Source organism: Leopardus geoffroyi, chromosome C3 (assembly GCF_018350155.1).
Source record: "Leopardus geoffroyi isolate Oge1 chromosome C3, O.geoffroyi_Oge1_pat1.0, whole genome shotgun sequence".
Taxonomy (NCBI): Eukaryota; Metazoa; Chordata; class Mammalia; order Carnivora; family Felidae; genus Leopardus; species Leopardus geoffroyi.
The window spans coordinates 1,719,814-1,730,600 of NC_059338.1; the positions used below are offsets into that span (position 1 = coordinate 1,719,814).

General features: G+C 48.2%; 1 protein-coding gene across 8 annotated transcripts in view; it reads right to left on the bottom strand.

Annotated features, from left to right (window-relative positions):
- GON4L (gon-4 like) overlaps positions 1-10,787 on the bottom strand; it is a 76,029-nt gene that overhangs the window by 64,081 nt on the left and 1,161 nt on the right. For 4 of the 8 annotated variants that reach the window (XM_045454371.1, XM_045454369.1, XM_045454366.1 and 1 more), the window contains exons 1-2: positions 10,608-10,767; positions 5,978-6,508 (exon numbers count right to left, since the gene is read on the bottom strand). In XM_045454371.1, coding sequence (XP_045310327.1) covers positions 5,978-6,482 — 505 coding nt within the window. In that variant the 5' untranslated portion in view covers positions 6,483-6,508; positions 10,608-10,767. Of the gene's footprint in view, positions 1-5,977; positions 6,509-8,890; positions 8,980-10,607; positions 10,768-10,787 lie in introns of those variants that run through there. The other 4 variants (XM_045454370.1, XM_045454367.1, XM_045454372.1 and 1 more) reach the window with 2 other exon arrangements.

Below are 10,787 nucleotides of genomic sequence, written 5' to 3' on the forward strand. Positions count from 1 at the left end.
TATGCATTTTTTTCCTATGAAGAAATCAGAACCATAATTGTGGGGTGGGGGGGTGTTATACTTCTGATGACAAAGGGACATTTTATATGGACAATCATTAACACCACATTTAATCTCTATAAATGGTATCCATTACAAAATGTCCTGAACTTTCTGACTCTGTAAATTTTACAGAGCAGTAGAGTAAAAACCACCATCAAATTATAAATACGTGGTTGATGGGGCGCCTGGGTGGCGCAGTCGGTTAAGCGTCCGACTTCAGCCAGGTCACGATCTCGCGGTCCGTGAGTTCGAGCCCCGCGTCAGGCTCTGGGCTGATGGCTCAGAGCCTGGAGCCTGTTTCCGATTCTGTGTCTCCCTCTCTCTCTGCCCCTCCCCCGTTCATGCTCTGTCTCTCTCTGTCCCAAAAATAAATAAACGTTGAAAAAAAAAAAATTTATAAATACGTGGTTGATTCTATGGTTCACTAGACAACTTTCTCCTTTTCATCTCAACTCTTCATCAGTGCCATCGTTCCTTCTTCTGGGGAAGATGGGGTGTTCAAAAAGCAAAGCATTCATGCTGTATCAAAAGTAAACATTAGAACCAAGTTGTCATGAGGAGAAGAATACATACAGGCTTGTGTCCGGGCGGAAGATCTACAGACTATACACAAGGGACTGCTGAACTGCCTGCCTGCTTCTAAGACAAAGACCTGGGGTCCAGAGGACAGAGTGAAGGGGTGCCTAACTTTTCACTATGCACCCTCTGTATTTATGAAGTTCTTCCACATCTGCATATCATAAAGTCAAAAAATTTTTAGGGGCGCCTGGGTGGCTCAGTTGGTTAAACGTCCAACTTTGGCTCAGGTCATGATCTTGCAGTTTGTGGGTTCGAGCCCCGTGTCAGGCTCTGTACTGACAGCTCAGGGCCCGCTTTGGATCCTCTGTCCCTCTCTCTCTGCCCCTCCCCGGCTCACTCTCTCTCAAAATTAAATAAACATTTTTAAGAAATCCATTAAGAAGGAAGATCTCATAAAATAAAAATTTTTTTTTCAAAAAAAGATCAGGTTGTTTATCACTGAGCTCTACCCAAAGTAGCCTCTATACTCTAGACTACTACCTCATCAACATGGCCAGTTTCAACTGGCATAAACAGGATTTGAAACCGGACCACCCTCCACACTCCAACAAAGTAAAGAAGTTTTCGTTTTAAATTAAGTATGAATCAATCACTGACTGCGTTTACTCTTCAATCTTCCGTCCTCCATTTCTGGAGCCCATGTTTACTCTATGACGTCAAAACATCTGAGGGCTTTTGCTTTTAACGGGGACTGGACAAGAAGTGAAGCCCTGAGTCCGTCAAATCAAAAGTTCCTCTCAGTCAAATACCTTAGAAAAGAGAACTTCAATCAACAGCACAGCATAGTGCTCTGATTTTTAAAAAAAATTTTTTAATGTTTATTTTTGAGAGAGAGAAAGAGACAGAGCGTGTGCAGGGAGGGGCAGAGAGAGAGAGAGAGAAGGAGACACAGAATCCAAAGCAGGCTCCAGGTTGTCTCTGAGCTGTCAGCACAAGCCTGATGCAGGGTTCGAACTCGTGAACCAAGAGATTGTGACCTGGGCCGAAGTCGGATGTTTAACCAACTGAGCCACCCAGACGCCCCAACATAGTGCTCTCATTTAATCAACAATCTTCGTAATTTTTAGATGAATGGTGTCAACATTTCAAAACTGAGCCAACATAAAAGACGTTTTAAACAAACATACGAGAAGCTCACTTTGGTAGCTAGTTTCCATCACTACGTTTACTACGGAAAACACATCTGGAACTACTCTAACACTGTCCCTGCCGTTTATAGGCTGCACCAGTCTCTACATAGAGAAAATGTTCCTTTTTATTTTTCCTTTTTATTTTTTCAGTTGTATTTAAGTAATCTCTACACCCAACAAAGGACTCAAACTCGACCCCAAGATCAAGAGTCACACACTCTTCCAACTAAGGCAGCCAGACACCCCGAAAATGTTCCTTTCCTATTACCCAATCATGTTGCTTCTCAACTTAACTCTCCTCTCAGAGAACCCCCACAGGACCCCCGCTTTTCCTTCCCTCTGTCCGTGTGCTGGAGGCTGAAAGCCCCTAGAAACGGAAGCTGAGAAGAGTAAGAGAGACACAGAAGGGAAAGCCTAACACAGAGCACATCTGTAACTTGTTTACTGCCAGCCTAAGAACTGCGAATGGATAACATGAAAGTAATTCGCTGAGAAATGCCCAAGTCGACTAATTACGAGCTGCAATCTGCCGAAGTTAATCATTTTTACAAAACAAAGAAAAAAAAGCACGAGGAGAAATTAGATCATATAAATCAATTTTAAAAGAACAATTAAAATTCTGAAGACAAAAAAAGAGGCTGGGGGTGGGGGGAAAATTCTGTTAGAACACACACCAGTGCAGACGGAGTTTAATCCCTAGCACCTGCAGCCTAGAAACGATTTAGCAGGTGCACGGAATGTAACAACTCGCTGATCGGGTAGCCCTGGGACATGTGTTCCTAAACCCTCGGGAGATGTCTGACGTGTCCCACAGTACGAACCCTTATATTCTATGTTCTTTCCCATACACACCTAGGGTAGTTTGATTTATAAATTAGGCAGGGAGGTTACCAATAACTAATAATAAAAGAGAACAATTAAAACAATATACCATAAAAAGTTACGTGAATGTGCTCTCCCCTCTCAAAATATCTTCCTGTCCTGTACTCACCTTTCTAGTGATGACGTGAGATGATGAAACGCCTACGCGAGGACAGGATGTGAGGTGAGTGACGCAGCCTTGTGACCCGGTGTTAGGCCACTACTGACCTTCTGACGACAGTACGTCAGGAGGATCATCTGCCTCCAGACCGAGGTTGATTGCGGATAACTGAAACTACGGATAAAGGAGAACTACTACACTTCAACCCAGGCTTTTTTGTCCTTGTTTTTGTTTTTTTATGTACTCATAATACTAAAATGTTACTTACAAGAGAACAAAACAACTAAAAGAACATACAATAAATTTTTCTTAAGATTTCTTTTTTTTTTAACGTTTATTTTTTGAGAGAGAGAGCACACAAGATCACGAGCAGGGGAAGGGCAGAGAGAGAGGAAACACAGGATCGGAAGCAGGCTCTGCACTGACAGCAGAGAGCCCAATGTGGGGCTTGAGCACAAGAACCATGAGATCATGACCTGTGCTAAAGCCAGACGCTTCACTGACTGAGCCACCCAGGCACCTCTTTAAGATTTCATTTTTAAGTAATCTCTACACACAACGTAGGGCTTGAACTCACAACCCTGAGATCAGGAGTCACATGCTCTACCGACTGAGCCAGCCAGGCACCCCTGTGCTAATTTTAGTAGTAATTACTGTGGGTAGTAAGGTTGTGAGTGATTTTTTTTTCTACCTTAAATTTTTCAGTATTTCTAAAAATGCATATATATGAATTTTTAGTCTTCTGTTTTGTATGTTACATTTCTTTTTTTATGTTTTTAAGTTTATTTAGAAAGAGAGCTTGTGCACACGAGAGAGAGAGAGAGAGAGAGAGAGATTGAGCGCGAGCGCACACAGGGGGAAGAAGCAGAGAGAGAGGAGAGACAGAATCCCGAGCAGGCTCTGCACTGCCGGCACAGAGCCCAAAGCGGGGCTGTCACAAACCGTGAGGTCACTACCTGAGCCAAAATCAAGAGTCAGATGCTTAACCAACTGAGCCACCCAGGCAGCCCTTGTATGTTACATTTCTATTCAGCAAAAATTAAACGAAAAGTTACTTACGGGGAGAAAAAGGATTCTGGATAGACACTCTCATAAGGTCCTTCTTTTCCAGGTATTGCTCGTATACACAGCTCATCACAGTGCAAGATGGCAGAATTCACTTCTAATTATCCAGCCTCGTGAGGGGGAGTGGTATTACAGCTGACCGTAAACAACGAACGTTTATCTCATTCACCCACACTTGGACCTCTGAAAACTAACCCCTGGAAACGTCTGTGGACCCCACTCCTCATCAGCAGGTGACTCTGAAGCCCTGGGGGATCGCCCACCCCGCCCTACTTGACTCCCGGGCCCTTTCCAGATCCCCTGCCTTCACGTCACAAACACGCCCGGGCCTGAAGGAGACATTTCAGTGGCCCTGCTGTCCCCCAGGGCCATGTCCACCCTCCTGCTGTGGAGCAGACACTGCTGCTCTCCTCCTCCCTCACCACACCTCCTCGTCCCAGAAACTCCCCTGCACCCTCTCCAGTGTAGCCTTCCGTCAGGCCCCATCCTCCTCTTTCCTTAGTCACGAACTTTCAAATGAAGTTGTTCTGGACACTCCTCCTTCCTGAGATTTCTCCTATCACTTCCCCAGTTTTCCCTCTCTGCCATCTTCTTCCTCAGCCTTAGGCTGTCAACTTCCTCCACGTTCCTTTCCACAAAGAAGCACAACTCACACTTTGAACATTTCTACTCCGTCTCACCAAACTCCAATCTCAGAGTTGTATTTTATCCTGACGGCCCCAAATCACCTCAGGCAGCACACGTGGAAGGACGAACTCCTCTCCAAGCGCCTCGGTGCCTGTGCCTGGAAGATGTACGACCAGCACTGGGGCCAGAGAACGGAAACGATGCCAGTCTCTGAGCAAGACTAATTCTCCCTTCTGATGTCTCTAGGGTACGCCTCTTTTTCTGACCTCACTGCCAACATCCCAGCCTGACCCTCTGTAAGGTCTCATGGGGAAGCCAGCAAGGCTCTGTGTCATCCGCACCCGCACTGCCCCTGGGAAGCCCTGCTACACGCCCGCACAAACAGCACCTCTGCGGGACGGCGGAATCTCGGGGGGACCGTGGAACTTCTGGGGGACCGCGGATCCTCCGGAGGACTGCAGGACCTCTGCGGGACTGCACAACTTCTGGGGGACCGTGGAACTTCCGGGGGACCGCGGATCCTCCGGGGGACCGCGGAACCTCTGCGAGATGGCGGAATCTCCGAGGGACGGCGGGTCCTCTGGGGGACTGCGGATTGTCTGCGGGACTGCGGAATCTCTGGGGGACTGCGGAACTTCAGGGAGACCGTGGATCCTCTGGAGGACGACGGAACCTCTGGGGGACCACGGATCCTTCGGGGGGCTGCAGAACCTCTGCGGGACGGCGGAACCTCCGGGGGACCGCGGATCCTCTGGGGGACCGCAGATCCTACGCAGGGCTGCAGAATGTGCTGCTCCACCTCCTCTCCTTCCCCGCTCTATGGAACCCCACCAACCCAGCCAGTCCCAGTTTCAAAAATCCGAATGACCCGTACCACACACCCCAGCGCCTACGTACTGCCTTCAACTGCTCCAAATGGATAACACGTTTATGTCTCGTCTTCCCAGCTACCCTAGAAAAAAGCTTCCTGAGGGGAGAACTATGCTTTCTGCTTCTCTTACTTGTGAACCAGCCATCACCTACAGGACGAGGTCCAATGCTTGAGCATGAAAAACTAAGCCCTTCACAGTCTATACACAATCCACCACCCGGAAGTCATCTCTCACTTCTTCCAAGCAACCACCTCACCATCCTCTTCTGCCTCGGCGCCTACTTCTCTTGGCCTCAGATACCCCCTGCCACCATCTGTCAAACTACAACTCCTCCCTCAAGGGTTACATCGTCTCTTCAGAGCCCCGCCCAAAGTCCCAGGCAGTAGCGTCTCCTTCAAGCGGCTGCCTCTCCTCCAAAAGCCCTGCTGCACAGACACAACCGAATCACAAAAGGCCACATAGCTCACCCCTAGAAAGGAAAGAAAAGGATACAGAAGAGGATCTAGGGAAAGGGAGGGAGAAGGTCTCCACCCACTCATAAAGTTCACTGCCGACCCCCACGAGCTCCACAGTCCCAATCCCACACTGGGTCAGTTTCCCCTTTCAGAAACACTGCTTTGTAAAGGAATGCCACCTAGCACCGACCGGGGAAACGTGGCTTAAGACGTTTCATATCTTACCTCCTTCTTCCTTGACTTCTTCACTAGGCTCTCCTGAAAAAGGCTCCTTTGTAACAGGATGATCTCCTCTATCTTCTTGGGGAACTGGCCCAGGCCTGAGTGCTATCTTCTTCCCTCTCCTTGAGCCAGGGGCCTGCAGCTTTCCTTTGCCAGTGTGTACAGTAAGAGGCTGAGAAGACTCCAAGGAAGGTAGGGCGATGCCCTGAGAGATGGCCGCGTCAACAGCTTCCAGAACTGGTGCGTTTGTGTCCTGGGTGAGCACCCTGGAGCTCAGAGGTGGATCCTCCTCGCCAAGCTGATTTCCTGCCTCCTGCACGGACTGCACTTGGAGGCCGGCCGCTCTGCCATGACTTGGGCCCCCAGAGAGTGACGCTGACCCCAAGTCTTTCACCTGGTCAGACACTGGTTTAACAGCGGACTCCAGGTCTAGGTCCTCTTCCTCCTGGCTGCCCTGGTGCTGTGGGGACCCAGTCACCGTAGTCCTTCTCTTCTTACAGGGCAGCATTGTACAAGTCCCACCTGGGTTCCATCCTGAAAGGAGAAAAGCAAGTTCTTATCACCTTCATATTAATTAACGATAACAGCATTTCTTCAAGCACCTTTCCACTTATTCATGTTCAGTCAGGGACACAGTACTTTATACCAAATGCACAACTTCCCTTTTTTTTTTTTTTTTTACATCTATTTATTTTTGAGACACAGAGTGAGACAAAGTGAGAGTGGGGGAGGGGCAGAAAGAGAGGGAGACACAGGATCGGAAGCAGGCTCCAAACTCTGAGCTGTGAGCACAGAGTCCGATGTGGAGCTCCAGCCCACAGACCGTGAGATCATGACCTGAGCTGAAGTCGGACGCTCAACCAACTGAGCCACCCAGGCGCCCCCGCAACCTCCCATTAGATGGGAGAGGAGTGACCGTGGTCAGAGTGCCGGGTTCAAACCCTAACTCTACCACCGATTAGCATGTTATCGTGGCTGAGCAACTTAACCTCCCTAATCTTCAGTTTCCTCAACTGAAAAAGATAGTGATTGTTCTTACCTCATAGGGTTGCTCTAAAAATCAAACAGTAAGTGATTAGTAAACGTCAGTGATCGTTACTATCAGGGAGGCAGAATAGCATGATGCTGAGAGCAAAGTGGGAGTCAAACTGTCTGCATTTGTTTCCCAAGTCAGCTTCTCTCCAACTTTCTGAAACTGCATAAATTACTTAACCCGAATCTCAGTTTCTTCAGCTATCAAATGAAACAAAAACAGCATCTATGTCATTAAATAGTAATTTACCACATCAGTAATGTTTGCTATTGCCGTTTTCATAAACAGGTAGTCCCCTCAACAGAAACAACCCAAAAGCAAAGTGTGGTTGTTTAAAAAGGTTAAGCTAGGGGCGCCTGGGTGGCGCAGTCGGTTAAGCGTCCGACTTCAGCCAGGTCACGATCTCGCGGTCCGTGAGTTCGAGCCCCGCGTCGGGCTTTGGGCTGATGGCTCGAAGCCTGGAGCCTGTTTCCGATTCTGTGTCTCCCTCTCTCTCTGCCCCTCCCCCGTTCATGCTCTGTCTCTCTCTGTCCCAAAAATAAATAAACGTTGAAAAAAAAAAAATTTACAAAGGTTAAGCTACATTAATAGAAATTCTGTTCTGAAAACAAGAGATTCCTATCATTCTCTATGCTATGTTACTTCTCCACTCTTGGCCTCAATTCCAGTTTTCACATCCTAAGGGCAACAATTGGAGGGTATCTTCCTTTACATTCTTATAGCACCTGTTTGTAAACCTCTTTTACACTATTTATCACTTTTGTTATTCTCTTGTCTGTCTCCTTCCCATCTCTCCTTCCCTCAAAACCACGTGCTCTTTGAGGAAAAGGATTCTTTCAACTAGTACCCCTAGTACTTGGCAGGATGTGCCTACTGGATACTGAGTGAATGCTCCCTGAAGAAATGAAATAATGAATGAAAGCGCATGAACTTCTGAACTTCCTATCCCTAGCTTATCCTATGCATTTGGACCACGAGTTAAGCATCGTAAGGAAAATGACTACATCATTCTACCCAGAAAAACTTTCCTCTCATTAAAATAGGCCCAAGAATAAAATAAGTTGCCTAGTGTTATGCTAACAATGCTCAGGCAAAGTCTGAATGCCCATCTATCAGAGCACTCCATGAAAGCCTGGACTAGAGGAGTAAGAAAGTTCTCTTTCAGTCTCAACTGTGGTGTTATTTTAAACCTCCCTAATTCAGGAACGCCCGGTTGGCCCGGTAAGTGGAGCGCAGGACTCTTGATCTCAAGGTCATGAGTTCCAGTCCCACGCTGGGGAGATTACTTAATATAAGTGAAATAAAAACTTTTTAAAAACAAATAAAATAAGCCTCCCTAATTCGGGCACCAGGAAATCCCCAGCCCAAAATCAGCTGATGTCCTTTTCTTAGTTATTAAAGACTCTTGTCGACCCCCGTGAGGGAGGGCGGTGAGGAGGTAAGAGATGGAGTGGGAGCAGCTGGAAGAGTCCTACATTTCAGAGATGAATGACAGCTTCAAAAAAGAAAAAGGACAGAAAGAAGGCAGCTACTAGTCAAAGTCAGCAGCGCGCAGAGATGGGCTCCTGACACTTCGAACGCAGCAACCCTAAAAAGGCCCCCGCTTTGGGAACTCGAGTCACCCTTAACAGGGTGAACGAACGCGACTCCGGGGCAGCGCCAGCGCGGGCCGGTCCGGGGAACAGATTTCACCAGGGGGTCCTGAGCGCGCTTCCCACCGCGGCGCCGAGAACCGGCCGCGGTCCCCACGCCCCGCCAGACACCTTCACGCTCCACCTCCTGTCACGCACCCCACGCCAGCCCTCAGGCCCGACCCCTCGGCCCGGACGTCCAGCTCCCACCCGCCTCTTCCCGCCCCACCGCACGCGCCCCGCCGCCCTCACCAGCCGACCAGATCCCGCGGAAACCCAACTCCGCTCCCGCCGGAAGTCAGCCAACGGCAGCGACTGACGTGCGCGCCCCCGAGCCGCGGTGCGCGGCGCCAGCCAAGGAGCATGCGCTGACCTCCAGGCGCCATGCTAGGTGCGGGCGGACTGAAGCCGGCACGTCGGTTGTTGGCGAAAGAATTTAAAGGAATGTCTCGCTTTGAGCTGTTCCACTCAAAACAAAGCTGGGGGTTGCAATTCAGTGGCTGAGGTTGACACCTCTCTAATCCTTCTCGCCGCGAGATACCAGGAATCGGGACCGAGAAATGGCGAACTCCTAAAATCGCAGAAAGAGGACTCCTGGCTTACAAATAGTGCGGTTTTCTGAATAAAGTGAATGCAATCTTGAACTCAACCCGTAGTGATTATTGATGCTGTATCATACTCTTCATTTCACAAAATGTTTTCATTTACGTTATCATAGGTGATTTGATCTTCACAAGAAACCCGATGGGACAATGTATATTATACCTTCCAATTTACACAGAACAGAAATTTCTGTCTCAGCTGGAAAGGTGGTTTCACAAAGACAGCTGTCAAGGGGAATCGGGCATCCTCTAGCTTCTAGTGCCATGATCCAGTGCCCGGGAAGGTGCCTGGGGCAGAGAGTCGATGTTCATTAATTCAATACATGGGTTTTGAATGATTCCTAGAACCATGTTCTTTACACTTTTCTAGAAGGACAATGTCGGAGTTGAAAAAACACTGTCTCAATTTACAGGTGAAGCATCAACAAATATTTATGCACTTAAATAATTTGATCGGGGCGCCTGGGTGGCGCAGTCGGTTAAGCGTCCGACTTCAGCCAGGTCACGATCTCGCGGTCCGTGAGTTCGAGCCCCGCGTCGGGCTCTGGGCTGATGGCCCAGAGCCTGGAGCCTGTTTCCGATTCTGTGTCTCCCTCTCTCTCTGCCCCTCCCCCGTTCATGCTCTGTCTCTCTCTGTCCCAAAAATAAATAAACATTGAAAAAAAAAAATAATAATTTGATCCTGATCCTGTCTGTAAACAAGATGAAAGCATCCACAGCCAAAGAGAGTGAAATTGAGGTAATCATGGAGATTACTGCCAGTAGTCTATAACCTGAATCACCCTACTTCTCCCAAATGCCAAGGAAGTCTCTAGAAGGTTGGAGTTTTGTCTGTGTCCTGTTTTTCAACCTGCAGAATACACAGATCTGTTGGTTTGCTCTTGTTCTGCCCTTATCTCTCTCTCTCTCTCTCTCTTTCTCTCTCTCTCTCTCTCTCTCTCCCCCTAAGCAGCCCTATGCACTTGAAGCTTTTGGAAGAGAAATAGCCACTACCTTTGACACACGAGCCTTAAAAAAGAAAAAACAAAAAACAAAACAAAACTTTAATTTACACACCACAAAATCCATCCATAGATTGTAGAATTTTGCTTCTACAATTATTCCCAGCAACTTTTCAGAGTTATGCAACATCACCTGGTTTAGTCTTTAATCAGAGCTGCTGAAGTTTAAATAAGTTCCCATAATAACCTTTAGCGGTCTCAGAAATGCCTAACAATAATGGCAAACGATACTGAAATGCAGGCAGTATAGAATTTTCTTTTTCCAAAATTCTGGAGTCCCTGTCATCCAGAACATTCTGCCGCTATATTAAGCCCCGGAACCCGGAATCACAGGATGTATAGGACCTCAGATGAAAATGTACCTACACTTCTGGCTCGGGCCGCGGGGCTTCTCGCCTTAGGGACCCACAGCCCGCCAGTGGGCGGGGTCTCGTCCCCAAGAAATCTCGGCGACGGGAGGGGTCCCCTCGCGGAGAGCTTCCGGAAAGGGGCCGGGCCTGACTTCCGGAGCTTTTCGGACGGAGGCGGAGTCTTCTGCCGAGGGCC